General features: G+C 27.8%; 6 protein-coding genes across 6 annotated transcripts, besides 11 other annotated features; 3 read left to right on the forward strand and 3 right to left on the reverse strand.

The window, feature by feature from the left end:
* Positions 1 to 45: part of a sequence feature (AT_rich) that runs on past the window's edge.
* Positions 46 to 136: 91 nt separating this feature from the next.
* Positions 137 to 176: a sequence feature (AT_rich).
* Positions 177 to 439: 263 nt separating this feature from the next.
* CMU_029830 (uncharacterized protein) lies at positions 440 to 1,613 on the forward strand (the record flags this gene model as incomplete). Its single annotated transcript, XM_002142221.1, has 7 exons — positions 440 to 475; positions 544 to 630; positions 710 to 938; positions 1,022 to 1,112; positions 1,181 to 1,221; positions 1,294 to 1,366; positions 1,451 to 1,613. The coding sequence occupies 7 exons, from the start codon at positions 440 to 442 to the stop codon at positions 1,611 to 1,613; spliced, it is 720 nt and encodes a 239-aa protein (XP_002142257.1).
* Positions 637 to 702: a sequence feature (AT_rich).
* Positions 944 to 1,020: a sequence feature (AT_rich).
* Positions 1,405 to 1,442: a sequence feature (AT_rich).
* A 20-nt stretch (positions 1,614 to 1,633) lies between the features above and the next one.
* CMU_029840 (triosephosphate isomerase, putative) lies at positions 1,634 to 2,383 on the reverse strand (the record flags this gene model as incomplete). The annotated part of the gene is made up of 1 exon (XM_002142222.1): positions 1,634 to 2,383. The coding sequence occupies one exon, from the start codon at positions 2,381 to 2,383 to the stop codon at positions 1,634 to 1,636; it is 750 nt and encodes a 249-aa protein (XP_002142258.1).
* Positions 2,382 to 2,419: a sequence feature (AT_rich).
* Positions 2,420 to 2,922: 503 nt separating this feature from the next.
* CMU_029850 (Zinc transporter ZAT-1, putative) lies at positions 2,923 to 4,095 on the forward strand (the record flags this gene model as incomplete). The annotated part of the gene is made up of 1 exon (XM_002142223.1): positions 2,923 to 4,095. The coding sequence occupies one exon, from the start codon at positions 2,923 to 2,925 to the stop codon at positions 4,093 to 4,095; it is 1,173 nt and encodes a 390-aa protein (XP_002142259.1).
* Positions 4,096 to 4,148: 53 nt separating this feature from the next.
* On the reverse strand, positions 4,149 to 5,229 carry CMU_029860 (polysaccharide deacetylase family protein; the record flags this gene model as incomplete). Its single annotated transcript, XM_002142224.1, has 2 exons — positions 4,149 to 5,074; positions 5,145 to 5,229. The coding sequence occupies 2 exons, from the start codon at positions 5,227 to 5,229 to the stop codon at positions 4,149 to 4,151; spliced, it is 1,011 nt and encodes a 336-aa protein (XP_002142260.1).
* Positions 5,093 to 5,121: a sequence feature (AT_rich).
* Positions 5,230 to 5,408: 179 nt separating the features above from the next.
* Positions 5,409 to 16,758, forward strand: CMU_029870 (uncharacterized protein; the record flags this gene model as incomplete). The annotated part of the gene is made up of 1 exon (XM_002142225.1): positions 5,409 to 16,758. The coding sequence occupies one exon, from the start codon at positions 5,409 to 5,411 to the stop codon at positions 16,653 to 16,655; it is 11,247 nt and encodes a 3,748-aa protein (XP_002142261.1). The 3' UTR covers positions 16,656 to 16,758.
* Positions 5,426 to 5,446: a sequence feature (AT_rich).
* Positions 9,667 to 9,691: a sequence feature (AT_rich).
* Positions 15,546 to 15,566: a sequence feature (AT_rich).
* A 193-nt stretch (positions 16,759 to 16,951) lies between the features above and the next one.
* Positions 16,952 to 18,224, reverse strand: CMU_029880 (uncharacterized protein; the record flags this gene model as incomplete). The annotated part of the gene is made up of 2 exons (XM_002142226.1): positions 16,952 to 17,825; positions 17,908 to 18,224. The coding sequence occupies 2 exons, from the start codon at positions 18,222 to 18,224 to the stop codon at positions 16,952 to 16,954; spliced, it is 1,191 nt and encodes a 396-aa protein (XP_002142262.1).
* Positions 17,827 to 17,855: a sequence feature (AT_rich).
* Positions 18,225 to 18,317: the final 93 nt, after the last annotated feature.

An 18,317-nucleotide genomic window follows, 5' to 3' on the forward strand; every position in this document is an offset into this window, starting at 1 on the left:
ATATTTATAATCTAATTTGTACATAAATATTTTTTTATATTTATAGCTATTAAGATGTATTTTTACAGTATTAGATAATTATTTATGACATATTTTAAGCGCTTATAATGCATGCTTATAGAAGTAATATTAAGTCAATAATTAAAGTATTTTTATTTGATTTTAAATAAATAATTCTATAACAGTAGATTATTATATTATCAGAGACAATTTATTTATCTAATTCAAACTGTTCAATTTTCACAAAATCACTTTTATAAACTTTACAAGTTAGGTACCTGTTATGCTGCCGCGCTAGAATAAAAATTGTGCATCTGTCTCATTGCCTGTATACAAGATAAAAGTTTATGGATAACCATCTTTATATACCAAAAACCACATGTATTAGCTTAATTGAATAATAAATGCTATATTATAAACTGTGTATTTTAATATAAATATGGGAGATATTACTGGAGCTAGAGACAAACTGATTGTAAGCTTTTTGTTAATATACTTTGAAATGCTTTGGTTTATTAACATCACTTTAATATTTTTATTAAGGCAAGCTCTGAAGTACTAAATCATCATATCAAATCATTGGATCAGAAAATTATTAATATTAAACGAGAACATATATCTAAGATAAATGTAAGGATAAATTATACTAATTTTTAAGAAAAAAGTATATTTGTAATTTATTATATAATTACTTTTTTTTTACTTCTAGGATTTAAATTCTAAAACTATTGAATTGACAAAATTATATCAAAGGAAATGTGAAGGCAGAAATAGAATTAAAGAAGGAATTAAAAAGAGTGTTCATGAATTGGAACTTCAAATTGCCCAAAATATAGCAAATCTACGTGAATCACGTCATGATATAAAATTAAATTCTGAGAATACTATTAAAAATTATCTAGACAGAAATGAAGATCAACATTTAAATTTTTCATCAGGTATGTATATATTTGTTTAAAATGTAATATAAAATCTAATATATATTAAAGTACTACATATTTATATTAAATACTATATTTAGATGTTGATATTAAAAGAGAACAACAATTTAATGAAATGTCAAATTCTCTAAGTGAATTGACAAATAATGTAGAATTATTACGTCAGAAAAGGTAGGGATACTTCTTATTTATTTAATCTAATCATCTTAATTTTATTTGCAAAAAATAAAATATATTAGGAAGGGAATTAAAGACAATATCCAAACTACTTTAGAAAACAGTAAGATAATCTTTTTATTACAAATTATATATTAAGTCATCTTCTATAATTATTCTTATATGCTTTATATAGAAATCCATACTCTACAAGATATTTTACATGAAGAAAAGTGTAAACGTGAAAATGATATTGAAAGTATAGACCAGTAAGTGTTCAGTAAATATCAACTCACAAATACTTAGGAATTTTAATAATATTCAAAATATCTTATATATTTATTTCATTGTAGATTAATGAAAAAAATACTTAGTCATTTCAAGACAGAATTGGCAAATTCTAAATCTAGTAGAATTCAAAATGATTATCAAATATTAACACAATTGGAAGTTGCTTGTCAAAAAGCTGAAGATTACTTATCAAAAATTGTAAATATAAATGATGAGTCAATATAGCTATTATTTAATGCTATATATTAGTGAAATGTACAATTTATTATCTCAACAAATGATGGCTTAAGAGAAGCCCCACCAACTAGAAATCCATCAATATCAGCACAATTTATTAGTTCATTACAATTTTCAGGATTTACAGATCCCCCATAAATTATTCGAGTGCTTGAAGATACATTATTATTATACATATTTAATAAACACTTACGAATAAATTCATGAGCCTCTTGTGCTTGTTCAGGGGTTGCTACAACCCCTGTTCCAATTGCCCAAATAGGTTCATATGCAATTACAATATTAGATAAATCACTAACTTTCTTTAAGGCAAATTCTAATTGATGTTTAATAACATCATTAGTTTTTCCTGATTCACGTTCTTGAAGAGATTCTCCAATACATAAAACCACTGTAAAATTATGCTTTAAAGCATGTAATACCTTTGCATTAACAACTGAATCTGTCTCAGAATAATATTGACGTCTTTCTGAATGCCCTATTAATGTACAATGTATATTGTAGTCCTTAAGTATATCACAAGATACTTCACCTGTATATGCCCCATTCCCTGTAGACGATATATCCTGAGATCCTATATTAATTCCTGAATCTTCTAAAATTTCATAGGCTAAAGGTATATGTATAAATGTGGGAAATACATATACTTGAGTATTAGTTGTTATTTGTGAATCTTTAAATGATTTCAATAATAATCTAAGAGAGTCCTTAGTACCATTACACTTAAAGTTACCTCCCACAAAAGGTTGTCTTGCCATTATTTTAAAATTTTAGTAAAATTAAATATATAATAACCCAAATATTTTATGATATATTGATCTAACTTTAAAGTATGTCCATTATACTTGAATATAAACACAAATCTGTTTATACAGAAGCGCCTCCTCAGTACTACCAAAATTTTTCTAATATATACTATCTAAAGATATTTCCCCTATAATATACTTAAATAATAACAAGTGAATTTATATGATCCCCAACTATATATATTTGTATATCTTTAGTTATTAAGTATTTAAAGAAATATTTGGAAATATTAATAGTATTAAATTGCGTGCATGTCTACATTAATCTATATTATTTACAAAATAGAGAAAAAAAAAAGTTGAATTAAATTTTGAAGATATATTTACCTTAAAATAATTGAGAATTTGTACTTAGGAAACTTGTAGAAGTATCTCAAAATTATCTTCAGTAGCAAACAGTAATAACAAAATTTAGATACGCCAATAGCGGGTATTCTGGACAATAATTCTAATAGTATTTCTTTTCCAAATAGTAAAATCTATATTGGAAGATGACAGCAAAACAGCTAAATAGTCCATTACTAGGTCATAAAGAAAAAAACAACCTTAGATTAAATAATAATATCCAAAGGAGAGTTGTTTATGCTATAATATTATGCACATTATTTACTATTATAGAAGTAATAGTTGGGATTTTTTCTCATTCCTTGGCATTGATATCAGATGCTTCACACTTACTTTCTGATCTTTGTTGTTACTTTATAACACTTGTTAGTATATATATGGCGAAACAGAAGGCAACTAAGACAATGTCATTTGGATATCACCGTGCAGAGGTATTAGGAGCTTTACTGAGTATACTACTCATTTGGATTATGACTATATTACTAGTTTATGAAGCTATTCAACGAATATTTAAACCTATATCAGTTGATGGTATATCAATGTTTATAACTGCAATGTTTGGTACATTTGCCAATATATTTATTACTTTTGTTTTATCCATTCACAGTCATGGAATTCCATTAACAAGTAATTCATGTAGTATGGATCATAATTATGAAACAAAACATATATGTAAATTTACTAAGTTTACTAAGAATTCCCAAGTATCTGTTTCACCTGATATCACAAAATCAACTCATTTTTTTGATGATGATTGTAACAATAATATAGATGATAATAAACAGAGTATAAGTCTGCAATCAGCTTATATTCACGTTATTGGAGATATTTTACAAAATATTGGATTAATGATTGCAGGTTTATGTATATGGTTCAAACCCTCTTGGTCTATTGCAGATCCTCTGTGCACAATTTTATTTTCATTTTTTGTATTAGCAACTACTTTAAATATTTTAAAAGATGTAGCAACTGTACTTATGGAAGGAACTCCAGTAGGGATAGATTGTACTTCAATTCAACAAGATATGTTAAATTTAGATACTGTATATGAAGTACATGATCTTCATGTGTGGTCTTTATCTGTTGGTGTTCCAGCTCTTTCATGTCATTTAGTAGTAATAAAGGAGGGAAGTGCTAGGGAAACTTTAAGATATGCTACAGAATTATGCCAAAAGAAATATGGAATATATCATACAACAATTCAAATAGATTATTCGGTAAATAAAGTAGCATGTGATACTTTGCATCACAAAAAATGTTTCGTTGGATCCAATAGTTTAGTATTTTCAAGAGATGAGAATACTCAAAATAACAGCTGAGTGATTTGTAGATAATTCTATATATATTTATTATTAGTTATAGTTATTGTAACTTAAATATCTTTAGAATTTGAAATATTTTCCTTTATAACCTCTTGAGCAAGTCTTGAAAGAGTTACACATTCAAATCGTCTTGTAATTTTTGGTAATAAAAGTCTAAATACCTCCAAATTAGCTGCTCGGAAATCATTGGAGGGCATATGAATACAAACAATAGAACCTGGAGCAGCATGATTAGTACAAAACTCAGCAAGAAATTGAGGAAAACTTTGTAGGGATACATCATTTGGATATACATCACACATTACCACTGTATAACCACGAGATATAACAAAATCATATTGTTGACGTGTAAGACGACCAAAGGGTGGTCTAAACCACTTAAATTTAGTTGAAATTATATCTGAATCAGAATCCATAGATGAGATAGAATTAATACATATATGATTCGGTACAAAACGACTAATTAAATGTTCACATTCAAGTAAGTTTTGTGCAAAAGTTGCTAATGAAAGTTTATTACATGGTATATCTTCAGCTAAATGATTACCCAATTCATGACCTTCTTCAATACAACGTTTAAGAAATTTATCTGAATTAGATACATATCTAGCATTTTTTTCTGTAACAAAAAATGTACACCTGACATTAAATTCCTTTAATAAGTCTAATATCAAGTCATTTGTAGATGGATCCATGCCTGGAACATCATCTATTGTAAGAGCCATCATTTGCAGTTTAGTATCAAACCACCATAATGCATCTTGAACATATAATCCCATACTACTTAATATAAATCTAGTTATAGAACTGGATTTCCCAAAACGTATAAAACTTCTTAATAACCAACGAGACCCACTTTTATTTAAAGTATCCCAAGCAGCCCTACTAATTAAATTACCTGATGTACTTTTGCTTCTAGACATTGTCTGTGCAATATATCTATCTGATAATATACATGTTAATTGTTCATTAAAATCTATAAATATAGGAAAAGAATAAATAAAATATTTAGATTTTAAATATGGTTAGGAGGATATAATTATTACCTTGGGATATTTCAGATTTTGAAGTGACTGCAGGTTCAGAAGTACTTCTAGTACAGAAATATCTAACTGATAAGTATTTACCCATATTTCTATTTGTTTTAAACTAGTAAACATTGTAAAATTTAATAATTCCCTTCCTTTTTCCAAAATAAAAAAAGTAGGAAAACATTCAAATTCCCGCCTGAATTACCGCCACTTTAATATTAGTTTTACAGGTAAAAGTCAGGAGATGGTAGTCTTAGGCAGAAATAAGATAAGTCACGTATGAGAATCTGGAGCTCTTTTAAAAAAAAAAAAAAAAAGGTATTGGAGAATTTTAGAATAAATTATGAAATGGTAGAAAAAAGGGTAAATATACAGAAAAGGAGTAATGAAGAGAAAGTGGGAACTAGAAGTGAAAATAAATTTAGATTCCAAACTTACATTGACAAGTTATCGAATATTGATATTAAAATAGACAATATGACTAGTTTCATACATTCTGATAAAATTAATAATGATTGTTCCGATAGTTATGTTGAAATTATAGATGAATATAGCACAAAAGAATTAAAAGAGACCCAATTTAGTGAAAATGTACGTTACTGGGAATCTTGTGTACGATATGATGAATTTACATCATATATTAAATTAATACGTCCTTATATTCATTCATTACCCCATATTCTCATCCACCTAACAATAATTATTGATACTCTAGCTGAAGGTTTAATACAATGTGAATATCCAGAAACAGCTGAGGCAATATCTAGACTATTTGGAGTTTTAGCTAAGGATACTCGAGTAGAATTAGTACCAAATTTACCAAAGATATTTTTGGCACTATCAAAAAGATTAAATAAACCACTTAAGAATAGTTCAGTTACTGGATTTGGAGGAGTAGGAGAGTTCAATGAGCAAGTTTTAGAAGGTATATTTTCATCTATATCAACGATTTTCTTTTATTTATCCAAATATATTTTAGTAGATCTAGAGAAATATATAATAATGTTTGAAGATTGGATTTTCCATCCAAAATCCTTAGTACGTGCTTTCACTGCTGAATCTATAGCTTATGCACTAAGGAAAGCAGATATTAAAGATGTTAAGAAAGCTATTAATATTATATCCATTTATATTTTGAAACAAAGTTTTAAATGGGAAAAGAATAAATTGGAAGATTTATCAGAATGGGTATCAGATGTATTATTTACAAGTGTAAAATCTATTAATGGTGGTGTAACTACTAAAGGTAATATAATAATTAAATACTGCTTAAAACAAATTTATTTTGGTATCACATATGATTCAAGTATAATTAATATTGAGAAAATTAACAAATCATTCGGAGTTCTATCTGATTTCTTTAATTCAGTTGATGAAGATTTAGATGTGATAACAGCTCATCTCGAAACAAAGCTTGAATATTACTCATATAAACATAAATACCATGATTTTTTTGAATGTGTTATTACTAACTTATATAGAAAACTTAGAATTAATATTCTTCAAGGTAGAAATGAGCTAGTCTTTGTAGAACAAGCTTGTTTGCTTCTTTCAGTATACTTAGAATTATTTTATTTGGCATGCACTTATGAGATAGATCAAAATAATCAAAATACAACTGGTCGAGATAAAGATGATCAATTTGAGTTATATATCGTAAAGATATCAAAATTATGCGGTACTATTGCTCAATGGTATTCAGGAAATGGAGAATATAATCAAATTATAAGTGAGAATACAAAGATAAATATAATATCGATCATTCTTTTACCAATACAGAATGGATGGCTAAATATATTAACTAAAAATAGTAAGGATATAAAGTTACTAATAGTTTCTTTGAAGCTAATTATTGAAAAAGTAATTATAGAAAATCTGAATGGTAAAGAAAAGTTTTTACAACGATTAACTATAAAACTACGTGGAATAGAAGAGATATATGAAATTACATGTGAATTGAGAAGTTTGAATAGTAATTTTTGGAGACTAAATAAAATATTTGAATTTAATCAAAAAGATTTTTTAAGTGACTCAGATAATAATTCATCTTGGACATGGCTTCACTTATTATTAAACTGTTGTAATGATATTGAATCATTAGAATTAGTATCTTTTGACCTGTTAAGCACTATTGGGAAATATTTTGATTGGGAATGTAAGCCTGTAGAATATGAAAAAATATTTATAATAGTAAAACAACTTGTTAAATCTGTAATAAGTAAATATAAGGATATGAATATTAAATTAGTGTTAAAATTTTACCAGATTATTAATTTGTATCTATCCATTGGAACTCCTAAAGATCCCAAAATAGTTAGAATATTAAGGTCTCCAACAAATTTTTTTTCTAAACATGATGATGATCTTGTGAAAGTGCTTATAGATATTAGCATTAATGTTTTGAAGAGAGGATTTATAATATTTGAGGAACCACAAATTGGAACTGAATATAAATCAATTATAAATAAAGATAATGATGTATTCTTTAAAGAAACATTACAAGAAGTACTAGTAACTTTAGAATTAATTACTAGACTTCAATGTAATAAAGTTTATGATGTTACTAATAAAGAGAATGAACTTTTCAACTTGTTACAAAAAGCTTATTCTCAAATTTTAACTGTATTTATAATTCCATCTGAATTTACAGCTCAACCTTTTGTCTTAAAATTTCCTTTAAATATAATCAATAAATATCCCAATTTATCAGAAGTAGGATATCTTACGCTCTTAAAACTATTTTTAAGACTTTTTATAGAATTGGATATTCCTCTCCTTACACTAGACGATCTGCTATATAATGTTCTAATTTGGCTGGATATAGATGTAAATAATTTAGAGAAACCTTCTATTCTTGTGCATGATCCAAAATTACCGTCATTAGAAATTGAACTCTCAGGAAATTTGATTGAAGTCTTAGATATATTTCTAATTTGTGATATTTTTAAAAAAAGGGACTTCATATCAACTGACACAAAATTGCTTGAAAAATTCAAAATATTAGCTTTATACTGGATACAAAACCCATCACAAAAGATTCGATTGGATACTCTACAAATATTCATAAAAATACTGGAGTCATTTGATTTTCAAAATGAAGAATTAAGAGCCAATTTATCTTTTCTGCTCAATATTGTATATTTGTTATATAATCTTGAAGCTACTTCAAATACGATAGAAAATGAGCGTATTAAAATTCGATATATACAACAAATTTGTGATAGTATATATACCAATATTACTACAATTAATAGTTCAAAATATCTTCTATATCCCTTTGAATTAGCTATTAGATGTATTCTGTCTCAATTTTATGTTAAATTCAATGTATTGTGGCAGCCATGTATAGACAATATTACAAGAATTGCAAAAATTATTATTGGGAATAAGAAATCATCTATTAATTCCAAAGAATTGATTGGTTTGGTATGGGAGTGTTCATTATCTTTAATATATATTAACACTTCGAAAATAAAAATGGGTATTGATTGTTATGAAAGTTTGTATACAGATCACTTTACAGTTCATGAAATGGCATGGAAAGTATTACAAAATTTATATACTATTAATATTGAACCTCTTAAACAATATGAATTCGTTGTTTTATTTTGGGTATTTCAACTGTCCTGCGAAATTTCCGGAAATATTGATTATATGAATTTTTTAAATAGTTACAATAATCCAGAAATGAAACTAAAGCTTTATATTCCAAGTTGCAAACTTCCAAGCACAGAAAAGGGCTTGATTTCCAGACTAAATAATTCTCTTAAAACTCTTCGATACATATTAAGTAACTTTGAAATATTTATTGAAAAAGTTAAAATTGAAGAGAATGAAGTCATTGATACATCATATTATGATACCAATGATAGAAGTAGTGAACATATTCAAGAATCATTTGATTTTATACTCAATATATTATGTGACAATTTGATATCTCATTTATTATCTATTAATTACCCTGAGCTTCAGATTGAAATAATCAATATTATTTCTAAGTGGGGTAATTATTCAAATTACATTTCTCCATATACAAACATGCTGAAATCTTTAGTAAATAGTGATTCCAGTAATGAAAACACATTAAGAAGCAATTTATTAATGTATCCTTTATATTTAGATAAAGATACAATACACAAAGAGCATCGTTTAGTTGTCATACCTTTGGTTATTAGATTAATTTTATCTAAACTTAGCAAAAGTAGAGAATGCGTTGGAAACAAGAATAGAGGTGGTGTGAAAACTATTAATAGAAAGAGTGGACGTAAATTATTATTTTCATACTTATCGCAGCTACCTAATAATGAAATTGGTTTAATATTATCTATTCTATTTGAACCTATTCTCTCCGTATGCATTTTAAATGACCCAGCAGAAAATTTTTCAGAATACAAATATGAAAACAAAAAGTTAAAGGTAGATCCTTTATTATATAATAAGATTGATAATATAACCCTAATTAAAAATAACAGTTTAGATTCCCCATTACTTACTATATACCAAGATAATTTTATTAAAATATATGGCCAGATAAAAGAATTAATTTTATATAATTTAATAAACCAAAATGAGAATTTTAGTACTTTAGATACAGTATCGAAGTGGTTATGGAGTGATAGTATAGGCTTTATGTACACTGGAACTATTTTGGAAAGTGATATAAGCAATAAGGAATTTTTTGTGAAAATTTACTCAGTTAAGATTGATATAATGAATAATAGCTTAAAGATTGCGATAAAATTTTTAGTTTTATTAGAAGATATTTTAGATCAAATGGCACATAATTTAAGAATGTACATAGCAAATATTTTAATATTAGTGGTGAATATTTTTTGTCAAGTTTGTAAAGATGAAATGAAGTATGACTATAGTAAATCAGAATCAAAAGATGAATTCCAGACTTTATCTAGAGAAGATGAAATAGATTTAATTGAGAATCTCTATACATCTGAAATCTCCAGGTTAAGTTCTTCACGTTTCAGATTAATAATACGTATATTACTTAATAGAATAAGATCTATTATATTTAGATATCCTGAACTTAATAAAGAATGGATCTATATTTTAAAACCTATTGCTAAAATTTTGCAATCTATATTTAACAAGAGCATTAATGGATCCGGGACATTCCAATTATCTGCAATAATATGCTTTATATTAGAGATATTTGAGGATCCATTATTATATCAATTACTTCCAAATATATTTCCAGATGCACTAAGGACTTTATGTACAAGTATATCAAGTAAAGCAGTAATAACCTATACTAAAAATCATAGCTTTGAAAAATTTCAGCCTTCTGGTCCTGTTGTATCATTAATAGTCAAATCATTCTTATATATGTTATATGGTGGGAAAACTAAATTTGAAATATTTAAACAAGAGAATGACAAGAAAATGAATTTAAATATAAATTTGGGGGGTTATCAGGATTTTTTATCAGATATAGAATCTGATACTTATAATAATGATATTCAGAGTAAACATTTAAACACTAGAAAAGAGGGTTTGATATGCAAAAGTGGCTTTTTATTATTATCCCAATTTATTCCTGAGTTATTGAAATCCTTTGAAATCTTGATTGGAGTTCGATATAAAACAAATAAAGTAAATTACGAGCTAAGTAATAAAATTAATAAAAGTATGAGTTTAATTTCTGATGAAGAATTACTACTATTAATGACAATAGCTCAAATAAATTTCCAGGGAAAGTTGGGTGTTATACCTGAATATGTAGATGATAAAATAGAACAGAATTCAACAAGAATTTTGTTATCAAAAAATATCTCGGGGGAATATAACTCAAATTGTGTAATTATAGTTCGCCTGATACTATTATTATTATCATCTTCAGTAGCAAAAATGACCTCAAAAAGTATAAAAATTACATATCAATTAATTCAATTACTCAGAACATTATCTGGGCTCTTAAAACACAATTTATTTGAATCATTGCAGTTTGCCAATAATATAGTAGTATCAAAGCATAATGATCTTGAGTTCACTCTTGACATAGAAGAAAATATGAATAAATTGACACAATTACTATTAACAGATGAGTCTCAAATGAATCCTACTATTTTCATTATAGATTCTTTGATATTAATATCAAGAATTTCAAGCTTGCTACTTTTAAAAAATAGTGAACTTTTAATAAGAATGTCTTTATCTGAAATTATTTTATTAGCTGAGATGCAATTAGTGGGTTTTGGAGATAATTTGCAGACAGAATATATCAAATTTAAAAATGTAGTTAAAGAATACCAAATTGACTCCGAAAAAGAATTTATAGATGATGATCCAATAACTGAAAATATGGAGATCTGGTTTTCAAGTCGAGAATCTAATACTAATATTGAAGACAGTTGTAAAAAATCTAAACTAGTACTTACAGAAGATTCTAATGAAAAGTGGTATGTATTTATCTCTTACTTAGTGTTTTGTTTAAATACCCAACAACATGGAAATGTAATTCCAATACCAGATATTAATCTTCAAATACAATTACTAATTAGATTTACTGAATATCTATTTGGTGAGAATCAAAAGAATAAATTTGCATGTTCAGATAACGATATCCCAATTCAATCATTACTTCCTCTAATATGTCAATTAATAAATTTTATAGGTACTTCACATAGTGACTTTACTGTAAGACAGATGTCTATGAAATTAATTGTAAAATTCCTGGAATCTTGGATTAATAGAATAAATTATGAATTGGAAAAATATCAAAATTTGGGAGATCCAAATACTTTATATTGTAGGAAGTCTGTGCTTTTGTTCTATAAATTAGTTACAAAAATAATAGTGACTGAAGAACATAAGATGCTCAAATTTTCCAATGACTTATCAATTAAAAGATGTGCTATAGAACTTATAGGTACAAGGGTTGAACTAATTGGACATCTAGAATTTCCTAAGGTAGCTAAGATTTTAAATACTAATGCATATAATTTAATGGAGGAATTTCATCTAGAATTTTATCCTATTTTAAAGTATTGCGAAACAAATGAAAAGAATTATGCAAATATTTTTGAAGAAATAGTTCATATTCAAAAACATAGAAGAGCTAGAGCATTAAACTATCTTGGAAAATTTGCTAAATGGTGTAGGGATAATAAAGAAAAGCTCAATAATTCAAGACATTCATTTGAAAACAAACGGCCTTGTTTTTTTTTAGATCAATATCCAATTTACAATTCAATAACAAGTTATACAGTGAAAAATATTGGAATTCCTCTTTGTATTGATGCACTATTACAGAGAAGTTCAAGCAAAGAATCATATCATTTGGGATTAGGAGATAATTCTTTAAGGGCTTTAGAATGCTTTACACCCTATTTGACATGGAGGGAATGTATATCTTTGACAGGCAGTTTAGTAAAGTTATTACGTGTCTTACCTCAAAGAAAAACTTATATTATTAAAGCAATTTGCATTGTATTAAATTCATTTGATTTCCATATTCAAGAGAGTCTCCTTAGTGAACATGCACTAAGATTTTTAGAAAAATCAAATATAGAGAAGACTTTATTAAGATCGGAAGGATCTGAAATTGAATTTGAAGGGGATATTTCACTAGATAAATCAATAGATGAAGAAGTGGTTGATGAGTTAACTGAAATGCAGAACAGTTTACGTAGGAAATTATTGCCAATGTTACGTTTCCTCATGGTAGATAAAAGTAATAATATTTTAAGTTCATATGATGACAATCATACAAATAATCCTATTAGTAAATTTGAGAAATCTTCTACAGTAAATTATGGTTTAATACGTCCAGAAATAGTTTTAGTTATTTTAAAAATACTTAAATGCCTTCCCGATAAACAATTTCACTCAGAACTTCCAAGACTCGTGAACCAATTGATAATAGCCTTAAAATCTAAGGATCGTGAAACTAGGAGACGTACTAGAGCTGCTTTAAAATCTGTTTGTGATACTTTGGGAATAAATTATTTGCCATGGATTTTCTCTCAAATGTCTGAAATACTTACTAAAGGTTATCAACTTTCTGTTTTAAGTTTTACTATTCACTCTATTCTTAAGGAAGTAATAAGTAATCATAAAAACAGGCTAAAAAACACTGAACATGAGATATGTGGGAACTCAGAAGAATTCATTTTAGATTCTTGTATTCAACATTTAGCACCTCTTATATCTAGTGAGTTGAACAGGATTGCAGATCCAGATCGTCGCACAGCATTAGAAACCATAGATACCCCAGTAACATCAAAAGTAGATGAGTGCAAGTTTGTTCGTTGCCCAGAAATTATGAAAATAATTAGTGAATATGTTTCAATTGATGGAATAAATGAGATATTTAGGTTTTTATATGGACTCTTAAATGGTACTTGGGGAGATCGTGACGGTAGCATAATTTCTGATGCTTACAGTCAGAAGTATTTACATTGGATTAAACAATTGATTATTCAATCTTGTGCAGGATTTATTAAAAATAGAAACATATGTACTTTAAATAAACTCGATTTTTCAGTAAAATTGCTCGCCCTAAGTTTAAATTTTGATCCTAAGATGAAACGTGATAAAAAAGTAAATGAAATCATAAACATATTAGAACCACTTTACTCAAGCAAATATCTTGATAATTTCGAGATTTTAATAGATGAAATGAAAGTAATGAGTGAAGATTTGAGTTTATCTTCTATAAATAGTGGTCTGCAAAAAGTTATACAGAAAAAGGATCAGATATTTATGATACAACCAGGAGCTGCGTCTGGACGTGGGATACATCAGATAATAAAACCAAAAAGAGGATATGAACAAAAGATTCAGGGGGTTGTATTAGGTCAGTCAGCTCTTTATATTTTAAACTATATCCTAAAAGAAGTTAGAATAAATAAACTATATGAGGATTTACAAAGTTATGATTCTATTACTTCAATAAATACAAGTTTGAGTTATTTGATTCCTTTAGCTACCTTAGCATTCTTAAGTAGCTCTCACGAAGTAGTTACAATATCTTCTAGATGTTTATTACGCCTCATAACTCTTGAGTCACTTAACAAAAACTCAAGAAGTTTTGTAGGACCTTTACAAGAGAATACTATTATGAACTCCAAAGTACTTGATATAGAAATTACTTTGTATTCTTTACTTGATAAATGTGGACCAATTATTGCAAAGAATGTTGTTTCAATAATGGAAAGATCAAGTGTAAGTTCATCCAATGCTTTGAATTCTATAACAGACTTGACATCATCTTGTCTAAAACTTCTGGTAGCATTATTACTACGTCATAGTTCTTCTGAATGGTTTAATTCTATTATATGGATTAAAGATAAAAATTTAACCCCACAACTAAGCCCATTTTACATAAATTTACTACGTCAGTTACATATTTGTGTAAATGATCGTAGATTAAGGCTAGTTTCTCTACAGCTTATACGCCAAGTGATATTATATGGTAAATCAAGTATTTCAGCTTCAAGTGAGTCACTAGGATCCTTATACTCATTGGTTGATTCTATATTACCCTTACTCGTGCAATATAGTAGTGTTGAACCTAAGCTTGTTCGTCTTGGAAGTTGTCTCTATGCAGAATTTCTTTTATATTATCCAATGAGTGATAAAGCTCAAAGACAGAGAATATCAATATTATTGGAGAATCTTCCTAGTTATTCAACATCCGAAGGAAGACAAGCAATATTATTTGCCCTATATACCCTAGTTACTAGACTACCAGCTCAATTAATTATTGAGTCATACAGTATAATGATAACATGTGGATTAACATTATATTTATCAAATGAGACCGATTCAAGGTGTGTTTCAATGGTTGAATTGATTATAAATGATATTTTAAATCTCTATGGTACAAACAAACGTGGCAGATTTCAATTAATTACTCTTCTTATCAATACGCTGGAACCACTCTATGAAAAGCTTTGCATTAAGCGTTGCCTTATCACAACACTTAGAATGATTCTTGGTTTCTTTCAAAATAAAAAGTTGGAAAATAGGTTACAACATGAGTTAAAACAATACCTAGAAATTGTATTTGTTCAATTATATAGATGTGTAAATTCTTTTGAATACCAAGAAAATACATCAATTTGTAAGAGTTATAGGCTCCAGTATGAATCATACTTACTTTTGGAAAACTTACTGGGGGATTCCGTAAGTGAAACTGAATTTTTTGATAATTGGTTATCAGAGAAAAGTCAATCTAATATATCCGAAGATCAAATTCTACAAATATCGGACATGTGGAAGGTTATATGGGAGAATGTTACTAACATTGGGCTATCAAGCTATCATTTATGGGTAAGAGCTTCATCTATTAGGATTACATTGAAGGCTTTTAAATATTGTATAAATATCGGTGAATTTGATCATTCTAAAGTATCAATCATTTTTAGAGCTTGTTTAGGAGATAGCCAGATATTTGGGAAATTATTTAATAAAATTATTGTACATTTGTTTGATCCAGTAGTTGAAAGTGCTTCTTGGTTATGTCCTATGATTTTATCATGTGTACAGCATGGTACTCTACTATCTGGACATTTAGATTCATCATGGAAACCTCCTTCGAAGTCTTTGAATGGAAAAAACAAAATATCTAGTACTGATTCTGAGACACAAGAATTCCAGAGTTTAGAAAAAAAAACTTATAAGAAGATTGATATTTTAGAGGAAAATGAAGTAACGGAGTCTGACTGGTTAATAATAGAAAATGATGAATATGAAGATGAATTAAATATAGAAAATGATGATATTGATAATGAGGTGAATAATTATTTATCTAGTAAAATTCCTGAAATCCCTAAAGATACACAAAATAAAAAAAAGACTTTAATGGAAACTCATACATTAAATGAAAGTGATGATAATCAATGGCTATGTTGTAGGTCAGAGAAATCTGAAATAATTCCAAAAGTAATTCCAAAAGAATCCAAAGTTTCTAAACCATTTTGGTGGATCTTAAACCGTGTGGCTTGGCACTGTCGTCTATACACTACAGAACCTGGAAAATTTAGAGTTAGACTACTACTAAATCTTAAATTCTTATATGATTTTTCTCAATGGTTACCACAATATACAGAAGAGTTAATTTCCAATGAATACTCAAATAAGACCTTAAGACACTCAATAAAGGCTTTATTTCAATGCTCCACAATTATTCATTCAAGTCCGAATTCCCCTCTTGATTCTATTATAATAGATAATCCAAAAAATATTAGTTGGATAACAAGAATTGGTCATTTATCTGTTCAAGAGGTTATAAGGAATTTCTGTTGGTTAAGTCAGAGAGCACTAGAAGAATGGGACAGACAATTTTCACTTATGGGATATTCTACAATTTTATATAAATACTTATCTGAAGCTAGGCAAGAAATACTTACGTTAAGGAATAAAAGAAAGACTCAGTTGAAGCTAGATTTGGTTAAAAGACCAGAAGTAGTGGCTAGACGGAGATTCTCAAAGAGATTAAAAAGTCGTTTATTAAACAAGAAGAAGTCACAGAAACATAAACAAAGACGTTTGAGGGGAGTTAATTAATATGCTTTTTTGCAAGTGTATAATATTATCACCTAATTAGCTATTTAATTCTTTATACAAGTTCTATATACTTAAATGAGAAATTAAGATTATAATAAATCTGAAATATTTAGGTTTTATTTCATTGCAAAATAACGTTACAACTTTAAAAATAAAGCAACACTATAGTTTAATTAAAAATGTTGGATACTTCAACTACATAGTGAATCAGTAAATCTGATCAATTAAAATGTACAAAACCTATTTATTTTTTGTATATCTATTTTTGTAGTTATTAAGTTAACTAATTCTTATTACTAAGATTCTACTTTAACTATATACTGCCTGTAAATACTTTGATCAAAAATCTCCATTTTTAAAGGTTTCCCTTCGTATGACCTATTTAACATGGATGTGAGACAGTATTGCAGAATATTAGAGGATTCAAATTCCAAAAATACATCTGCAGTATTCAGTGTAATATTATTGTTACGTATTTTTTGAACTTCATTCAACTCTTCAGTTTCTCCGGGTTTCAAAATCCTTCCTGAAAGTATTTTTCCAAATTTTTCACATCCTTCCTTTACATCCTCAAAAATCTCATCATATTCATAAATATCCTCTATATTAGAAGGAGTCACAACTTGTATGAGTCGCATTATACTAGAATTAATATTAGGAGATTCAATATTACTTTTTTGTTCACTTAACAACATGTTCACACTTTGTTGTCCAAGAAGAGCTATGGCTTGATTTTGGGGAATGACCACTTGAGAATAATCATTTGGTCTTGAAACCTTAATTTGAACTCCCATACAGTTCATTCCATCTAGATTTAAGGCTCTCTCAGTTTCTTCAACAGTTCTAAACTCTACAAAGCCATATGTACCTTTTTTCTGAGCAAACCATACACATAGAATAGGATTTTCTTTTGGATTATTGCACATATTTCTGGTTATCATCTCTTTCCAAACTATATCCTGGAATATATGTTCATTCAAGCCTAAATGAAGAGGTAGATTACCAAAATAGAGACGTCTAAGTTTTCTCGTGTTATTCATCTCAGCTGGATCCATGCTTGCAATACTTCCAGTCTTCGCTACCCACTGAAATCCATCATAAAAGACAGGTGTAGGATCTTTCCCTTCACTCTGAGCTAATTTTTGGTACCCTCCTGCTCGTCTAATACACCTAAAATAAAAAAACAAATTAAATAAATTTGTCTTCAAAATTGTTAAATTTTCTAACAATCTGAATTTTGAGTTAAACTTACTCTGCCTGAGAACGTCTTCTGCATCTTTCCCTTTCACGAGATTGTTCTCGTTCACTTGAAAAAGATCTCTCATAATTTACTTTTAAATGACGATTTTGACGGTATCCAGTACGTTCCCGTTGATATAAATTAAATTGTGATTCATCAGATCCTCTATAACGGTCATAGGTTTCATTATAACGTCTTTTATGGTGTAATTTCGATTCGTATTTTTGATTACGTCTGTAACCTCTACTATCATCACTTCCACTGTAACTGTTAGATATACTTCTACTTCTACTTCTGTAAATGTATGTGCTAGCTGGAAAACGCCCCATAAAGTACCTACGAAATCGAAAGGTGTTGCTTCCCAATTCTATATACTGCAACACTAAGCAAAATGTCAGAAACAGCGCGATGATAGAATTTAA

This window comes from Cryptosporidium muris, genomic scaffold (assembly GCF_000006515.1).
Source record: "Cryptosporidium muris RN66 scf_1106632353989 genomic scaffold, whole genome shotgun sequence".
Lineage (NCBI taxonomy): Eukaryota > Apicomplexa > Conoidasida > Eucoccidiorida > Cryptosporidiidae > Cryptosporidium > Cryptosporidium muris.